Source organism: Balaenoptera acutorostrata, chromosome 19 (assembly GCF_949987535.1).
Source record: "Balaenoptera acutorostrata chromosome 19, mBalAcu1.1, whole genome shotgun sequence".
In the NCBI taxonomy this organism is placed as follows: Eukaryota; Metazoa; Chordata; class Mammalia; order Artiodactyla; family Balaenopteridae; genus Balaenoptera; species Balaenoptera acutorostrata.
Window position 1 is genome coordinate 50,161,927 of NC_080082.1, and position 18,279 is coordinate 50,180,205.

The 18,279-nt window shown below is 60.5% G+C and overlaps 1 protein-coding gene across 4 annotated transcripts; it reads left to right on the forward strand.

The window, feature by feature from the left end:
• Positions 1–478: 478 nt before the first annotated feature.
• ARHGAP33 (Rho GTPase activating protein 33) lies at positions 479–14,544 on the forward strand. 4 transcript variants are annotated; one of them, XM_007165161.3, is made up of 21 exons: positions 479–849; positions 2,867–2,964; positions 3,044–3,128; positions 3,478–3,558; positions 3,668–3,805; positions 4,244–4,336; positions 5,609–5,731; positions 5,819–5,896; positions 5,982–6,048; positions 6,132–6,191; positions 6,282–6,434; positions 6,518–6,620; positions 7,816–7,960; positions 8,040–8,122; positions 8,207–8,314; positions 9,707–9,852; positions 10,488–10,641; positions 10,726–10,871; positions 10,952–11,026; positions 12,071–12,748; positions 12,842–14,544. In XM_007165161.3, exons 1-21 carry the CDS (start codon positions 844–846, stop codon positions 14,098–14,100), a joined length of 3,879 nt encoding a protein of 1,292 aa, XP_007165223.3. In that variant the 5' UTR covers positions 479–843; the 3' UTR covers positions 14,101–14,544. The 4 variants fall into 4 exon arrangements, with proteins under 4 accessions (XP_007165223.3, XP_028020826.2, XP_057389255.1 ...); XM_028165030.2 differs by lacking the exon at positions 479–849 and having other exon boundaries at positions 1,498–2,964; positions 12,842–13,233; positions 13,318–14,544; XM_057533272.1 differs by lacking the exon at positions 479–849 and having other exon boundaries at positions 1,497–2,964.
• The last annotated feature ends 3,735 nt before the right edge of the window (positions 14,545–18,279 follow it).

Consider the following 18,279-nt stretch of genomic DNA (forward strand, 5'->3'; position numbering starts at 1 on the left):
TACAGAGTGTTTTCTGAGCCTCAGTCAACAGCAGGAACAACTGGGACTGGCTTTATGGGAGGCGTGGTCATGTTCAGGCACGCAGGCTAAATTTATTCCTAGGAAAAAGGAGTCAAGGCTGGAGGCCAGCCTGTAAGAAGCAGTAGAGGAGGAGGCAAGGATAATGTCCAGTGGGTAGGGGGAGGCTAAGTCGCAGATTGCCTAGGGTTATGTCCCAGGCAGGGCATCTGAGCCAGTGAAAAACATCCAGGGGCCAATGTTGTTAGTATTCTGTGGGCAGGGGAGGGGTCAAGGACTGACAAAGTGGGGTCAGAGGATCGAGACTTTGAAGAGCTGCTTAGGGGATGGAGAAAAGCTTGAGGCCATGGGAGAAGCCAATTGAGAGTGGCAGAGGAGCGGTCACTGACAGTGGACTAAGGGGAGGGTCCACTGCTTAGTGTTAGAAATGTTAGAAGCAAAGCATAAAGAACCTGAGGGTGTGTCTCAGGAGGGGAATGACGGCCAATGAAAAGCAGGCATAGGCGTGGCGCTGTCAAACTTCGCGGGGCGGGACCGGAGAGACCGAGCCAGAAATGAGACCCAAGCCAATGAAAATCCGCCAGGTGGGCGGGGCGTCGTTCTAAGGCCAAGGGTGGAGCCAATGAGACGCTGAGCCGCGTCCCCCATTGCCCCAGCCCCTGTGAGGCTAGTGCCGGAGCCACGGGCAGCCGTTAGGGGCGGGGCCTGCAGCCGCCCGCGCGCAGCTCGCGCCCTCCCCTTTGTGTCGCCATGGCGGCGGCATCGGCGACGAGGACGACGAGCGAGGGGTCCAGCGCGGCCGGCGCCTGAGGAGGCTACACGACCATGGTGGTGAGGCGCCCACGCGGCCGTCAATCTGTCGGTGAAGTCAGTTTGTCCGCGCGGGGCCACGCCCCGCGCGCCCCGCCCCCGGCCCCGCCCGAGCCCGCGGCCTGCGCCGCCCCTCACCCCTCACCGCGGTCCCTCTCCTACCCCGACCAGGTCTTGGGCCCGAGCTCTTACCCGAGCCCCGCCCCCTCAGCGCGCATCCCCCTTCCACGCCCTGGATGGGGGTGACGGTGGCCGAAGACCCAGACTTGGGAGGAAAAAGGGCTGTTCCAGGGAAGGACCCCGCATCCTCCAAGTGGCCCCCGCAGGGGCCTGCTGAGGCTCTCTGGGTCCTTCACCAGCCCCTATCCCAGGGCCATCCTCAGCGTCCTCATCCCAGCCTCCACCCATCCCTGGCCTAGACCCCTCCTCCTCCTGCCATCAGCCGGTTTCTCATTCTTGAGCCCCACCCCCACCCGGCTCCATCCTCAGCCTGACCCTTTTCTTCTCCTTCTCGTCTTTCTCACCCCTTCCCAGTCCCTCTCAACCAACCCTCCCTTATCCCCCATCAGCCTGAACCTTTACTTCAGCCTCTCCAGCTGCTACCCTCCTCCTTACCCCACCCTAATCCCAAGCGTGCATTGTACCCCGATGTGATCCTTGGGTCCTCTCCATCTTCTTGCCCTCATCCACCCTCCCCCAGCATCTCCCTCTCCCACCGTGCTGCTCCTGCCCATTCATCCATTCATTCCCTCATTCGCTCACTTAGCATTCACTGAGACCTCTGTATAGCCCCTTTGCTCCAGGCACAGAGAAAGTCAGATCCCCTCCTGCCTTGGGGAGCTTCATGGGCTGGAGAGGGACCCACCCAAGGGTGAGACCCAAAGGATGAAGTCGGCGTTGTAGGGATACGAAGGAGGGAGAGGCTAGAGCCTAGTCTGAGGAATCCTCACCTGGCAGATGGTTAATTTATTCATCAGATTTTACCCAGCCCCCGCTGTGTGACTGAGCTGGCACTGGGCATTGGGACCCAGAGAGGAATCGGGCACAACCCAACCTGTGAGGAGCATCGGTTCTGTTCCCAGCTCTGTGCTGGGCAATGCTGGGGGACTAGGGACTCAGCCCCAGTCCAATGGGGGAGATAGACTCCCCCATTGGACTGTCACCAGACAGGGACATCTCAGAGTGCTCAAGGCTGTAATGAGGGAAGCTTAGGCAACATCATCAAGCCTGGGATGGGGGAGGCTCAGGGGATGCAGGAGTCCAGAAGAGGGGCCTGACACAGCCTGAAGGGTTAGGGAGAACTTCCGAGATGTGGGAACATGAGAGTTGAGACCTGAGGGATAAGTGAAAGGACAGGGAAAGGATGGGGAAGAGTGTTCCATGCAGCAGGAACAGCCTTTGAAAAGCCCTAGAAGGAAATGAGAAGATGGTGCTTTTGTTGGACTCTTAGAAGTTTGAGAGCTCTGAGAGCGGAGGCAATGGGAAGAGATGAGGCTGGAGAGGTAAACAGACCAGAATATTTAGACTTTATCTTAAAGACAACAGGGAGCCATTGAAGATTCATGACCTGTGGAGAGACAGAGGCAGATTTGTGTTTTGTGAAAGTTATACTGGCTCTTGCTGTGAAGAAGCTGGCAGGAAGGGAGAGGTGGAAGCAGGAAGACTGATAAGATGGGAGCAGTGACTGTCCAGACGTCTATGAAAGGCGTGAGAGGCACATGCGGGAGATGACTGTACTCTGCTGGGGCTACAGGAGGGTTTTAAATGGGGAGAGGTGGTACCAACATGCTCTTTCCCTAATTCACCCTATTCACCCAGGAAGGCCCTGCTCTTCCAGTCCCCCACCCCAGACCACACATGGAGAAGCAGACCTACCCTCAGCCCAGCCTTTACCTCCCCCTGACCTACCCCTCTTCTCCCTGCTCAGGGCAGTGTATGGAGCAATTCGGACCCGCAGGCCCAGGCTGAGATAACAATGCTCCCGTTGTCTCTCTGCTCCCATCTCTGGGGGCCTCTGATTCTTCTTTCTGCTCTACAGGCTCGCAGCACTGACAGCCTGGATGGCCCAGGGGAAGGCTCAGTGCAGCCCCTGCCCCCAGCTGGGGGGCCCAGTGTGAAGGGCAAGCCTGGGAAGAGGTGAGAGGTGAGGGAGAGGCTCAACTTAGGAGGGGAGCCAAGCACAGGAGCCACTAGTGACCTGTCACCTGTCCCCCAGGCTCTCGGCTCCTCGAGGTCCCTTTCCCCGGCTGGCTGACTGTGCCCATTTCCACTACGAGAACGTTGACTTCGGCCACATTCAGGTATGGGGGCTGCACCAGGTGGGTAGGCAAGATCCCACCCAACCCTGAAGCAGTATCAGCCACTTTACCGCTGAAACCTACCCTTGGGACTGGCTGCTCAGTGGCCGGAGCTGCAGGGCAGAAGGGGAGAGTTGTTCATTCATTTGTTCCTTTATTCACTCAGCAACAACTTTTTGTTAGGTGTATGCTTTGTGCCAGGACCCTGTACTCTGACTGAGACGTCACCAGGCCCTGCCTTTGGGGAGGCTCAGGAGGGGGACGCAGACCCATCCTTAGATAATGCCGATCTGGAGAGGTCAGGGCTGGAAAAAAGTGAGACCCTCACCTGGACCTTTGTTTCTCTCTACAGCTCCTGCTGTCTCCAGAGCGTGAAGGTCCCAGCTTCTCTGGAGAGAATGAACTGGTGTTTGGGGTGCAGGTGACCTGTCAGGTGAGGCCACCCACCCCTGCCTCTCATCGAGCCTGGCGGGCTGGTTGCCACGGTCCTCAGCTCAGGGTACTGGAACCATTGCTCTCTCCTGTCCTTCCCGCTCCCACAGGGCCGTTCCTGGCCAGTTCTCCGCAGTTATGATGACTTCCGTTCCCTGGATGCCCACCTCCACCGGTGCATATTTGACCGGAGGTTTTCCTGCCTCCCAGAGCTTCCCCCACCCCCAGAGGGTGCCAGGGCTGCCCAGGTAAACTACTTGTTGTCCCAGCCCCTACCTCAGCCAAGGTGTGTCCTCATCAGAGATGTGTGAAACCATCAAGGCAGGGGAATAGATAAATACTTAAGCACTGGTATGGCCCGAGTCCCAGCCAGTCAGAGGCCTTAGAACTGCAGCAGGGCTCTGGAGACTCCCTTTAGTTGTAGGATCATAGGGAGTTCCCGGGGGTTCCACGGAAGGGTCAGAATGGCCAGACCAGTGGGGGCACACCATTGTGGGGGACTCGGCATAGTCTGTTTAACCAATTGATATGACAGCATTTCAGTACTTAAGAGCGAGCGGAGCAGCGCCCATGCGTACAAGTTGAATTTCAGCTCTGCCAGAGGCGAGCTAGGGCAGTATAGGAGGGCAGTGGGCTGTCTTGGGCGGGGTCTTCTCACATAGCCCACTCTGACAACCTGCCCCCAGATGCTGGTGCCGCTGCTGCTGCAATACCTGGAGACCCTGTCAGGGCTGGTGGATAGTAACCTCAACTGCGGGCCCGTGCTCACCTGGATGGAGGTGGGCCCGGGCAGGAGGGCTTGGAGTTGGGAGTGAGTGCGGGGCATCTGGGGAGCAAGAACCAGCCTGGGAGGGTGTGTGTGGGCACAGGAAAGAAACGAGCCGGAGTGGAGGAGACGCTGGTATTTCAGTGTCTGTGTGGGCGCTTGCCTATGAGGGAAAAACGTGTGTGTGCGCATGCACGCGCAGGTGTTGGGCTGTAGGGATGTGAGAATTTCAAGGTATATTGGTTAGAAATAGGTTTGGCTGTAGCTCAGAATGCCGGGCTAAGAGTGGCTTAAAGCAGCGGGTTTTTTTTTTTTAATTTATTTATTTATTTTATTTTTGGCTGTGTTGGATCTTCGTTGCTGCATGTGGGCTTTCTCTAGTTGCAGGGAGCGGGGGCTACTCTTCGTTGCGATGCACGGGCTTCTCATTGCGGTGGCTTCTCTTGTTGCGGACCATGGGCAGACTCTAGGAGCGCGGGCTTCAGTAGTTGTAGCACACAGACTTCAGTAGCTGTGGCTCACGGGCTCTAGAGTGCAGACTCACTAGTTGTAGCGCACGGGCCTAGTTGCTCCATGGCACGTGGAATCTTCCCAGACCAGGGCTCAAACCCATGTGCCCTGCATTGGCAGGCAGACTCTTAACCACTGCGCCACCAGGGAAGCCCCAAGCCGCAGGTTTTTAGATAGCAGATGTGCAGTGTCTGCTATGGAGGACGAGGGTGCAGGGGTGTATCAGAAAGACTTCAGGGCTTCCCTGGTGGCGCAGTGGTTGAGAGTCTGCCTGCCGATGCAGGGGACATGGGTTCGAGCCCTGGTCTGGGAAGATCCCACATGCCGCGGAGCGACTAGGCCCGTGAGCCACAATTGCTGAGCCTGCGTGTCTGGAGCCTGTGCTCCGCAACAAGAGAGGCCGCGACGGTGAGAGGCCCGCGCACCGCGATGAAGAGTGGCCCCCACTTGCCGCAACTAGAGAAAGCCCTCGCACAGAAACGAAGACCCAACACAGCCATAAATAAATAAATAAATAATAAATAAATAAATAAATAAATAAATAAAATTAAAAAAAAAAAAAAGAAAGAAAGACTTCGGACAGGGGATTCCTGGGACATGGAAAGGGCTTTGTTTTGGGAGGGGCAAGAATGTAGGTGTTTGACCAATAGCTCTGAGTGACAGGGGCTTTTGGGTGGGGGACAGGTGGTGGCCTCCATTGGGCATGGAGGAACCTTCTCTGTCTTTATTATCGCCTTCCTCTGGCCTCTCCCTGCCACACTCCCTTCCGTCTCAGCTGGACAACCACGGCCGGCGACTGCTCCTCAGTGAGGAGGCCTCGCTCAATATCCCCGCGGTGGCCGCCGCCCACGTGGTGAAGCGGTACACAGCCCAGGCACCAGACGAGCTGTCCTTTGAGGTGAGGCTGTGGAGGAGCAGACTCCAGCCGGGTCCCCACGTCCCCTGCGCCTTCTGACCCTCCCTCCTCACACCTGCCCACTCCCAGGTGGGAGACATTGTCTCAGTGATCGACATGCCGCCCACGGAGGATCGGAGCTGGTGGCGGGGCAAGCGGGGCTTCCAGGTGAGCCTGGCTGGGGGTGGACAGGTGGGGTCGGGGCACCGCGCCAGCTCAGATGGCCCCGTCACTGACCCCAAACCCTCCTCAGGTCGGATTCTTCCCCAGCGAGTGTGTGGAGCTGTTCACAGAGCGGCCGGGTCCAGGACTAAAGGGGGGTGAGTGTCCTGGGCAAAGTGGGGAGGCCCTCCTGCATCCTTTGCCTGCCATCCATCCTTTCCACCCCTTGTTCGCCCCACAGATGCCGACGGTCCCCCGGGTGGTGTCCCAGCTCCCCAGGGTATCTCCTCTCTGACCTCAGGTAATGCAGACAAGGGGCGAGGCACCTGCCCCCCACCCCACCAGACCGGGGGCTGCACTGACCCTGTGTGACCCGCCTTTACGCCCACAGCTGTGCCCCGGCCACGTGGGAAGCTGGCCGGCCTCCTCCGCACCTTCATGCACTCCCGCCCTTCCCGGCAGCGGCTGCGGCAGCGGGGCATCTTGCGGCAGAGGGTGTTCGGCTGTGACCTTGGAGAGCACCTCAGCAACTCGGGCCAGGATGGTGAGGCCCGGGCCCACCTGCCCTGCCCGATCCTCCCACCCAGGCTGCAACCTGCCCAGCCCCGACCCCGCTGTTTCTCCCAGTGCCCCAGGTGCTTCGCTGCTGCTCTGAGTTTATCGAGGCCCATGGGGTGGTAGATGGAATCTATCGGCTCTCGGGTGTGTCATCCAACATCCAGAGGCTACGGTGAGGACCCTCCGCCAACCCCTTCCCTCTGCAAACATTTATTGAGCATCATCTCTGTTCCAGGCCCTGTGCCATGTGCTGGGGACACAGAGTTATTGGGAGGGCACAGGGCAGGGTTGGACCGGGGTGGGGGCAGGGAAGGCTTCCTTGAGGAAGTGACACCCCAGCTGAGGTCTGAAAGGTGAGAGCAGAACAAGCACTCAAAGCAGGGGGGTCAGCCTTCACTGAGCACCTGCCACATGCCAAGCACTCGGCACTGGGGACGCAGTGGTGAATGAGACAACCAGAAATTCCGTCCTCATGGGGCCCACGTGCTAGAGGGGGACCCAAACAAGGAAATGAGAGAGTTTACAATAGGTGGCAAGTGGTATGGAGAAAAAAAGACAGGGGTAAGGAAGAGCATAATAAGAAATCAGGGAGGGGTATTCAGTAGGGTGGGCGGAGAAGGCCTCCTGGGGGAGAGCTCGCTGTGGAGGAGGTGAGGGAGCGAGCCATGTGCTTATCCACGTTGGAGGGAACAGCCAGTGCGAGGGGAAAGCAGCAGGAGATAATGTCTGCGAAATGATTAGGGGCAGAGCATGCAGGGCCTTTTTGATGACTGTTAGGATTTGGGCTTTTACTGGGAGTAAGAGGGGAACCACAGGATGGGTTCTGAGCCCAGGAGGGGCAGCATGCATAACAACAGTCTAAGAGGTTGGAAGCAGTGAGGCATGGGCTTCCAAGCTGACAGGAGGCCGTGAAGCAAGAGCGTGGAGCCTGGGGCAGTGAGAGATGAGGCCTAGGTCGCGTGCATAGAGCTTTTACCTGAGAGGGTGGGACACCGCCAGGTTGTGAGCAGGGGCCGCTGGGATTTCAGCTGCATTTTCCAGTGTGACCTCTTGGAGCCAGGAAAATGGCACAACTTTGTGGACAGAGCCCGGTCACACTGTGGGGGCAGATAGCCTTGGGTAGCTACAGGCAGGGCATCTCCCACCCGAGCCTCAGTGTCCTCCTCTGTAAGTGGGGTGCTCTTGTCTTTGGCACATAGGGTTGTTGGGGGGAAGGGGGCTCGGTAAGGTTCTGAGAGCCTCTGAAGAGCCCAGCACAGGAAGAGGATTGCATCCACCTGTGGACACTTTAGGGGGCGGGGGAAGGACACGGCCAGGCAGGCTAGCTCTGACCCGAATCTTCCTCCTCCTTGACCTGGTGGCCTCAGGCATGAGTTTGACAGTGAGAGGATCCCTGAACTGTCTGGCCCCGCCTTCCTGCAGGACATCCACAGCGTGTCCTCCCTCTGCAAGCTCTACTTCCGAGAGCTGCCGAACCCCTTGCTCACATACCAGCTCTACGGGAAGTTCAGCGTGAGTGAGGGCGCTGGCAAGGTTGGAGGGTGCTGGGAGGCGTGCGGCCCCCCTCATTCATGCCCGTGCACAATCTCAGGAAGCCATGTCAGTGCCTGGGGAGGAGGAACGCCTGGTGCGGGTCCACGACGTCATCCAGCAGCTGCCCCCGCCGCACTACAGGTAAACCAGGAGGGGCAAGGAAGGGCTGTGCTGGGCTCCCAAGGGAGTTGAGGCTCAGGCGTCCCCCTCCGCTTCCACCCCCAGGACCCTGGAGTACCTGCTGAGGCACTTGGCCCGCATGGCGAGACACAGTGCCAACACCAGCATGCATGCCCGCAACCTGGCCATCGTTTGGGCACCCAACCTGCTACGGTAAGCTGGCAGCTCACCAGCCTGCCCCCCTAGCTCCCTCCCACAGGCTGGGCCTTGAATCTCCCCCTACCCCTACCCAACCCCAGGAACCCACCCAGCTTTTGCTCTCTTGTTCATTTCACATATTTCTTAAGTGTCGGATGCCAGTATGCCAGCCCCTGTTCTCAGCACCGGGGACACAGTAGTGAGCAGGAACCTGTGCTCTGGGCTCACATTCTCATGCAGGAGATGACAGTGAAGCATTACAAGAAAAACACAGAGCACTGTCTGATGGTGATGAGTGACAAGGAGAAAGATTACAAAGTGGGGAAGGGAGATCTGCAGGGCCGTGGCATTTGAAATGTTTAGAGTGGCAGTGAAGGCTTCAGGAAGAAGTCTTCCATGGCCAGCAGCAGGGTAAGCCCCAGAGGATTTGATGGTGACCAAGACAGGCAAGTTCTCTGTCCTGGAGGAGTTCAGTTCTTCTTGGGAAACAGATAAGTAAATAAATAAAATAGATGGTACATGGTAGGTATAAGAACTACGGGGGAAAAAATAAAGACAGACCTGGAATATAGAGGTTTACAATTTTAAATGAAGTGGGTGCGGAAGATTCCATTGAGAAGGTAACATTTGAGTTGATACCTGCAGAAGGTGAGGGAAGGACCCATGTGGATATCTGAGGAGGAGCAAACTAGGCAGAGGGAATAGCAAGTGCAAAGGTCCTGGGGCTGGGTCAGGGCCTAGTGTTTTGGAGGAGCAGCAGAGGGGCCAGTGTGACTGGAGCTGAGTGAGTGAGGGAAGGGTTGAGGGGGAGGAGATGGTAAGGTCAGAGAGGTGATGGACCCGGTAGGGAAGGGACTTATGGGTTGTGGGTCATAATGAGGACTTTGGCTTTTACCAGGAGTGAGATGCAGCCAGAGGAGGGCTCTGAGCCAGGAGGGCCCTGATCTGACTCAGGGGTTCACAGGCTCCCTCTGGCTGTGTGTGGGGAGCAGACTGTAGGGGCAGATGGGAGCAGGGAGACCAGGGAAGAGGCTGTGTGATGGGTCCAGGAGGGAGAGCATGGAGGCTGGGCCAGGGTGGGGGCAGTAGAGGAGCAGAGTTTAGATTCTGGGTAGATTTTGTGGGTGGAGCCAACAGGGTCTGCTGAGATTGGATGTGGGTGTGAGGGAAAGAGGGGTCAAGGACAATTCTAGGGTGTTTGGCCTGAGCCACTAGAAGTACACTGACTGAGATGGGATAGGCAGGGAGGGAGCAGGTTTGGGGAAGGGTTGAGAATGCAGTTTTAGTTTGACAGCGTCAGAGACATTGAATGATAGTCATTGCTTCCAAGGCTCCCTACCTCTCCTGGCCAGAACCCACCAGCTGGGGCTCGAGGCACCCGGCCACCCTCCCCCTCCTCCCATCCAGGTCCATGGAGCTGGAGTCAGTGGGGCTGGGGGGGGCAGCAGCCTTCCGGGAGGTGCGGGTGCAGTCGGTGGTGGTGGAATTCCTGCTCACCCACGTGGACGTCCTGTTCAGCGACACTTTCACCTCTGCTGGCCTTGACCCTGCAGGTATGCCCATCCACCCCCGATGTCCTGACTACTGCCCCCTCATTGTCCGGGCTGCAGCGGGAGGGCAGGTGGGCTCCCAGCCCCATCCCTATCCCACTGAAGCTGGACCTCCCTTCTGGCTCCTTGAGGACCCCGCCCCGGCCTCTCCCTCCCCTCCCCCCCCTTCTCATTTCAGCTCCTACGCTCAGGATCCCCACTTCTTGGCCCGGACATCGTTCTTCCTTCACCCCTTGTAGCTCCTGGGGGCGCTCGGGGCCTTGGGTCCACCTGGGAGGAGGTGGGAGGTCCCCAGACTTGACCCCGCCCCGGCCCCACCCAGACTCCCCGCCCTGCCCCGGACCCCAGCCCAGTCAGGATTCAGCACGTCGGAGGGCCCTCTGGCTCGAGGTAACTGAAGCCAGAGCCGCTGTCCTCGCTGGCTGCTGGGAGCTGCCTCCTCATCAGCTCGTTCTGCCTCACGCCTCCTCCTCACCTGCCTGCTGCCCACCCGTTCCCGCCTGATCCGCCCTGGCCCCCTGCCTTGCCAGCCCGGGTGGGCACGCTGCTGGGCCGGGGCTTGGGCTGTAGCGCTTGGCTTTGCCTGTGGCCTTGAATGGTCCCAGGGCTGATGGCTGCCCCCTTTCCCGACTTCCCAGGCCGCTGCCTCCTCCCCAGGCCCAAGTCCCTTGCGGGCAGCGGCCCCTCCACTCGCCTGCTGACGCTGGAGGAAGCCCAGGCTCGCACCCAGGGCCGGCTGGGGACGCCTGCCGAGCCCACAACTTCCAAGGCCCCAGCTTCACCTGTGGAAAGGTGAGTGAGAGGCCCGGAAGGGGAGGGGCCAGCCTGGGGGGCCCCAGCTCTCATCCTGCCTCCTGTGTCTCACCCAAACTCCAGGAGGAAAGGGGAGAGAGGCGAGAAACAGCGGAAGCCTGGGGGTAGCAGCTGGAAGACCTTCTTTGCCCTGGGCCGGGGCCCCAGCATCCCCCGAAAGAAGCCTCTTCCCTGGCTAGGGGGCACCCGTGCCCGACCGCCGCCTTCAGGTCAGAGGCCGGGCAGCTGGCGTGGTGGTCAGAGAGGCACTGTGTAGTGCCCCCCGTGACCCTTCTTCCTCTCCCTGCAGGCAGCCGACCTGACACTGTCACACTGAGGTCTACCAAGAGTGAGGAGTCTCTGTCATCGCAGGCCAGCGGGGCTGGTGAGCACAGCTGCCTATGCCCAGGTGGAGCTGGGAGGGACTGGGGCCCTGAGTTGGCCTCCAAGTGGTGTTTTCAGATTTGGGGGTCTTGGATTTTTTTCATTTTTAATCTGGACCGTAGGTACAATAAGTTGGATAAAGCTTCACCCCTGTTTCATGATGCACTGTGATCACTGGTCCATGCAACGTCCTTTCAAACAGTCTTTTATTCATCCCTTTTGAAAAAAAAATTAAATAGTATAATGAACACCCATGAACCCACTGGCCAGAACTAAAAGAGCGCCTTTACGTTACCTGCAAACTCCTCCCCCTCCCACCTGCTGCCTCCCCACCGCAGGCATCTTCTAAATTTGATAGTCTTCATCCCTTTGCGTTTACAGTTTTATCACGTACAGGTGCAGGCGTCAATAACATACTGCGAAGTTCTAGTTGTTTTGAAACTTTAATTAAAGGGTATCATTAAAAGCAGTATCGTGCTGTATGTGGATTCACTCACCACTACATTATAGGCTGCCGTCCGCGCTGCTGAGTGGAGCTCAGCCTCCTTCCTCTCCGTCACTCTCTAGTGTTCCATGTGTGGGTATCCCCTTGGGAGTTGCTTGTCCATCCTCCTCCTGATGGATCTGGGGGCTCTGATGAGCTCGCCCAGGAGTGGAGGTACATACTGTACGGTATGCTCACATCCAACTGTACAAGACAAGGCCCAAGTATTTCCCAGACGTGGTCACCCCATGCTGTCCTCCCAGCCACTGTGTATGAGATCTTGCTGGTCTCATGCTCACAGCCAGTGGGGTCGTCAGACTTCATTCTTGCCTTTGGGTCTGGAAGGATTCTCTTCATGGACTTGCCATTTATTTCCTTTATCACCCATGAGTCTGAACAACTCTCCCTGGATTCCCAGCCATTGTGACCCTATCCAGGGACGTGCCTCTTCATGTTATTTCCCCAACTTACTGGGCGGTGTGTCCTATTCTCACTGATGTATGTGGGTATGTAAAGTTCTGACCCCGACCCCTAACTGACCCCCCCATACTGCCCTTCCAGGCCTCCAGAGGCTGCACAGGCTACGGCGACCCCACTCCAGCAGTGATGCTTTTCCTGTGGGCCCAGCACCTGCTGGCTCCTGCGAGAGCCTGTCATCGTCCGAGCCCTCCGAGTCCTCCGAGTCCTCCTCCTCCGAGTCCTCCTCCTCCGAGTCCTCAGCAGCTGGGCTGGGGGCACTCTCCGGTTCCCCCTCACACCGAGCCTCAGCCTGGCTAGATGATGGTGACGAGCTGGACTTCAGCCCACCCCGCTGCCTGGAGGGGCTCCGGGGGCTTGACTTTGATCCCCTTACCTTTCGATGCAGCAGCCCCACCCCAGGGGACCCTGCACCTCCTGCCAGCCCGGCCCCCCCGGCCCCCGCCTCTGCCTTTCCACCCAGGGTGACCCCCCAGGCCCTCTCGCCCCGTGGGCCCACCGGCCCTGCCTCACCCATTGCCCTGGACATCTCAGAGCCCCTGGCTGTATCGGTGCCACCCGCTGTCCTGGAGCTGCTGGGGACTGGGGGAACACCTGCCTCGGCCACCCCAGCGCCAGCCCTCAGCCCCAGCCCAGGCCTGCGCCCCCATCTCATCCCCCTGCTGCTGCGTGGAGCTGAGGCCCAGCTGAGCGACACCTGCCAACAGGAGATCTGCAGCAAGCTGGCACTGCCTGGTCCCCGGGGAGCCCAAGGCCAGCATGGTGAGTCCTGTCCAGCCCACCCGACCCCGCACCCTCACAACCCTGAGGCTGCGCCCAAGACCCTGCTGACTCCTCTTCCCACTCCCCTCCTAGGTGCTGGTATGGATTCACCGCTGCTGCCCCCACCCCTGTCCCTCCTTCGCCCTGGGGGGGCCCCGCCCCCGCCTCCTAAAAACCCAGCACGCCTCATGGCCCTGGCCCTGGCTGAGCGGGCTCAGCAGGTGGCTCAGAGACAGAGTCAACAGGAGCAGGGGAGCACCCCGTCTGCTCCCCACTCCCCTTTCCATGGCTCACTGTCCCTGGAGGTGGGCAGTGAGCCCCCAGGGACCTCAGGGAGTGGGCCACCCCCCCACTCCCTAGCCCACCCGGGTGCCTGGGCTCCAGGACCCCCACCCTCCCTACCGAGACAACAAATCGATGGGAGCCTGGTGAGGAGCCAGCGGCCCACGGGGACCTCAAGGAGGGGACCCAGGGGCCCTTCCCAGGTCAGTGCCCAGCTCCGGACAGGTGGGAGGTGCAGGGATGTGCCAGAGATGGCAGCCCACTCCCTGTGCTCTGTCCCCCCACAGGTTCCTAGCCCGGGCTTCTTCTCCTCCGCCCCCCGGGAGTGCCTACCATCCTTCCTCGGGGTCCCCAGACCAGGCTTGTACCCCCTCGGCTCCCCATCCTTCCAGCCCAGCTCCCCGGCCCCAGTCTGGAGGAGCCCCCTGGGTCCCCTTGCACCACTGGACAGAGGAGAGAACCTGTACTATGAGATCGAGGCAGGCGAGGGGTCCCCTTACTCTGGTCCCACCCGGTCCTGGAGTCCCTTGCGTTCCATGCCCCCAGATAGGCTCAATGCCTCGTATGGCATGCTTGGCCAATCACCACCACTCCATAGGTCCCCCGACTTCCTGCTCAGTTACCCACCACCCCCCTCCTGCTTTCCCCACGACCACCTTGGCTACCCAGCCCCCCAGCACCCTGCCCGGCGCCCCACCCGACCTGAGCCCCTCTATGTCAACCTAGCCCTAGGGCCCAGGGGTCCCTCACCCGCCTCTTCCAGCTCCTCCTCCCCTCCGACCCACCCCAGAAGCCGCTCTGATCCTGGTCCCCCAGCCCCCCGCCTACCCCAGAAACAGCGGGCCCCCTGGGGCCACCACACCCCTCACAGGGTGCCTGGGTCCTGGGGCCCTCCAGACCCTCTCCCCTACAGGGCAGCCCCACCAGCCTATGGGAGGGGGGGCGAGCACCACCGAGGGTCCTTGTACAGGAATGGGGGGCAAGGAAGGGAGGGGGCTGGTCCCCCACCCCCCTACCCCACTCCCAGCTGGTCCTTCCACTCTGAGGGCCAGACCCGAAGCTACTGCTGAGCCAGAGCTGGGAGAGACCTTCCTCCTTTCTCTTCTCCCTCACTGATCTTGGTCCAACCTAATCCCTTGTTTTGTATTTTCTTGAGCTCCTGACCCCTACCCCAGGTTTCTAACTTTGTAACTTGCCTCTGATGTGGGTCCCTAACCTGTTATCATAGCTTACCTACCCTGGGCTGAAGGGCATGCCCATCCCCCCACCATCCTCCATCCTGGGGGCTCTTGCACAAATCTGAGAGGGTTAGGCTGACTCCCTGTCCTCCCTTTCTCTCCAGGAGTTCCCAGCATGTCCTGTCCTGTGCACAGGGGGTGGGGGGACAGCTCCTGCCATCTCCCCCCACATACCCCACTAAACCATCTGACAAAATTAATGAATAAAAATGGTGAAAATGTGGCTGCTAGTGTCATGCTGGGGCCAGGCTCAGTGAATAAAGAGGCAGTAACAGATGGGTTGTTTTCTCATTTTATCATTTCAGCAGGTGCTAAGTGGTGAGTCACTCCTGGGAGACTCTGAGGGGGCGATATCTGCAGAGAAGGGGCCATGGGTGCCCTAACAATTTGTGTCAGGAGTGGGATTGAGCCTGGGCCTGTCTTCAAGTTGGCATCCACCGTGTAGTTCTGCTATGATCTCCTCCAGCAGATCCATCCTTGGGGGGCGGGTGGGTAGGGGTGGACTGAGGGTTATCTCAGGGATGAGGAAGGGGCCTGTGGCCATCCCACCAGTGCCCCATTTCTCACTTCTGCAGGCTGGAGAAGAGACTTCCTCTGATCAGCTCAGGGCTGGGCGCCTGCAGGAGTAAAAGACTAGAGCTGCCACCCGGTGGCCATGGAGCTCAGGATGGCCCTGGGAGGGTGGGGTGGGGCAGGGGCTGGGCTCAGGGTCCTCTGCTTCACCTGCCCTCGTGGCCTTCCCTGCCAGCAGCCTCCAGGGTGTGGGAAGCCTCCCTGTGGGTCAGTAGGCAGGGGGTGGGCTCACAGGGCTGGGGGTCCAGCAGGGCAGCCCTGTGTGTGTGCCGCCGCAGCCCCTGCAGGGCTTGGATCTTGGCTGAGAACTTCCTCTCATACTGCTCCTCAGAGCTCTGAGTCCCCAGCAGGGAGGCTGAGTCCTGAAGGCTGGAGTACAGGGCAGGGCCCTGGGGGAAGCAGGGTTGGTTGGGGGTCACAGGTCATCGGGGGGACAGTTGGGGGTCCCAGGGGTTCCCTGGTCAGAGGAGAGGCAGCCAGGGAAATTGGGGTTGGTGACAACTGGAGGGAGGGGTCACAGGTGAGCAAATGGATGGTGGTGCAGGGCTCAGGGTATCCATACTGTTGATCTGGGCTCCAGGCAGCGGTCCAGGCTGACCCTGGCTGTGGGGCTGTGCCCTGGGCAGAGGCTGGGGCTGGGACTCGAGCTGCTGCCTAGAGTCAAGCTGCTGCCCGAGTCCCAGGCTGCACCCCTCTGGACTTTGCTGTGGCCCATGACCTGCAGAGAGCGATGGCAGAGAGCTGGCATGGCTGCCCAGGTGCCCCACAGCTCCCTTGGTCCTCCACATTCCTGTCCTGGCTCCTACCTGGGATGGGGAGGGGCCTGGGGACATCACAGGGGGCACAGGCCTGAGTGCAGTCTTGGCTCTGGGAGCCACCTCATAGTACGTCGTCTCTGGGGGAACAGACCAGTTGGTTGGAATGGGGTGGGGGCACAGCTGACCTGTGCTTAGCACCTGCTACCATCCCGTCCTTGCCCTCTAACCTGGTGGAGAACCCTGGGGTGAAGGGCACAGTGTGGTCCAGTCCATTGGGGAGCTCACCTCAGAGGCTGAGTCCTGTGGAGAGGAGGCTGGGTGTGGGACACGGGCCCTGCCTGAGGTTCCAGGGCTACCACCCACCCCGGCCTACCTGCCCTATACCTGAGCCATGGCCTTCCGCATCAGGTATCGTGTACTCTGCAGGTTGCCCCAGCGGTCAGCAGGCCCTAGACCTAGCCCAGCCTGAACCAGGGCCTGGTAGGGGGCTGGCACCAGGGGGTCCAGGGCTGGGCTCTCACCGGCCTCCAGTTCAGCCTTCACCTCAGGCCCTTCTCTTCCAGCCCAGGGAAGCTCTCCTGTGCGGAAGCATAATTGGGGGACCCAAACGGGTGGGGGGCCTCACTGGGGCAGGGAGCGGGGTCACTCGCTGATCAGTGAAGACTTCCTGGGCCAGGATGCAGAAGCTGTAGAGGTCTGAGGTGGCGGCAAGCATGTTACCGCAGATGAGCTCAAGTGGCAACCACGGGTACAGTTCGGGAGGTGGGGGCAGCCCTGGGCCTGGGCCTCCCCACGGGTAGCCCTGCTGTGGCCTGTGGAGGCCGAGGAACCTGGTGAGCCAGTGGCCGCCGGACAGGGACACAGGGGCAGGCAAGTGAGGCAGGCGCTCACCTGGGCCGCAGCCAGAGTTGGTGCAGTGGGCGCACGTGCTCCAGGCTGCCCACCTTGGCCAGGCCTGGCCGCATCAGCTGCACAGCATGGGAGCTGAGGCTGCCAGGAGCACGCCAGCGGGCCTGCAGGAACAGCAGGGCCTCCAGCGCCTGCAGCGGCAGGTGGCCAGGCACAGGGCGGGGCCCCCCTCTCTCGGTCCCAGCCACACGGGTTCGAAGAGAAGGCAGAGCCCCGACGGGTCGGCCGAGGGGCTCAGTGCCATCAGCAGCAACAGGCTGGGGTGGTGCAGGGCGCGGGGCAGGCAGAGAGCAGGCCACTCATGAGGAGGCCCCAACCCACACGGGGCAGGGGGCTGCTCTTGGGCACAGATCACCACGCACCAGGGGCTGACGATCTGCCTCAGCCACCAGACGGAGGGGAAACCGAGACCCCGGGTCACACAGCCTGGCAGTGGTAGAACCAGCACCCTGTCCGTGGTACCCCCCCACACACCTGCCTCCTCTCAGAGGCCTACAAGACAGTGCGCAGAACTGGGTACCCACGTACCATGGGGAGGGGTCACTCCAGTAAGAAGGCTTCATGCCAAGCGCTGGCCCAGAGGTGAAGACTGTAACTGCGGCCACCGCCACACTCCCTGGGCTTCTGTTTCCGAAACACTTGAGTCGGGAGGGCAGGCAGGAGACTGCTCTGCAGGACTGGGCTGGCCTGGGGGCAAGGCTGGGGTGACGTACCTGCAGTGCTGAAGGTCAGGCATTAGCACGTCAGGCTGGGCTCCAGGTGCCTTCAGCTGCCGCACGGTCATGGTCACGGTCACGGTCACGGGGTGGCCCCTCCACAGGAGGCTGGAGAAACGGGGAGGGGGAGAGAGTGTGGGCCTGAGACAAGGGGGTTTTCCCTGTAAGGGCAGAGGAGAGCTGGCCTCTCCCCCGAGCTCTGCTGGACAGCCAGGCAGGGGTGTGGGAGGGGTCTCTCTCTCACTTGGCCATGAGGGTGTGCGAGCTGCTCTCGTAGGTGCGGTCGGGCCCGCCCCGGGCTGGCAGCAGCTCCTCGGGGTCCGCGAGGGGTCCGCCTGTTACCAGCCCCAGTGGCCACAAGCTGCTCCGCTGGGGGTGGGGAGCGGGACCATGAGGCAGGAAGAGGACGGAGTGGTCTGCACTCTCTCCAACATCTCCCGCTTACCTGGCCAAACCCTAAGGCTGGGATTTGGGGGGTTCTGATCTGCTCCAGCCTCCGTGCCCTGGGGTAAAGGGCCGTCTGAGAGTAAGTCCAGGGCAGCTGGGAGTGGTGGGTGGGCAGGCTTCGGGATGTGGGCTGTTACCTGTCGGCCTGCGTCAGCCGCAGACCACCACACAGGCTCTGTCCAGAGCTGGCCTGCAACTGGCCCAGGGGTGCAGTGGGTGCCAACTCACTGCCATGCACCAGTGCTGATGTGTGGGCACGGCAGAGCTGTAACGGCTCCAGCACCCAGACAGGGGGTGGCACGTGGGGTGAGGCAGGGTGGGCCGGCCGCCCACCCTGACGCCCTCACCCCACCCCAGCCACGGCTCACCTCCCAGCTCTGCTTGGCACCGCCTTGCTCTGCCCACTCCCCAGGGATGCGACCCTGCTGGTCATGCAGACGCAGGTCACACCCCGCCTGCAGCACGTGCAGCATCACCAGGCTGCGGCCCGAGAAGGCGCCCGCATGCACAGGTGTGCTGCCATCCAGGCAGCGGCTGCAGCAGAACGATGAGAACAGTAATGGATTAGGAAAGGGACGGAACACGGACAGGAGGTGCAGGATGGGAGG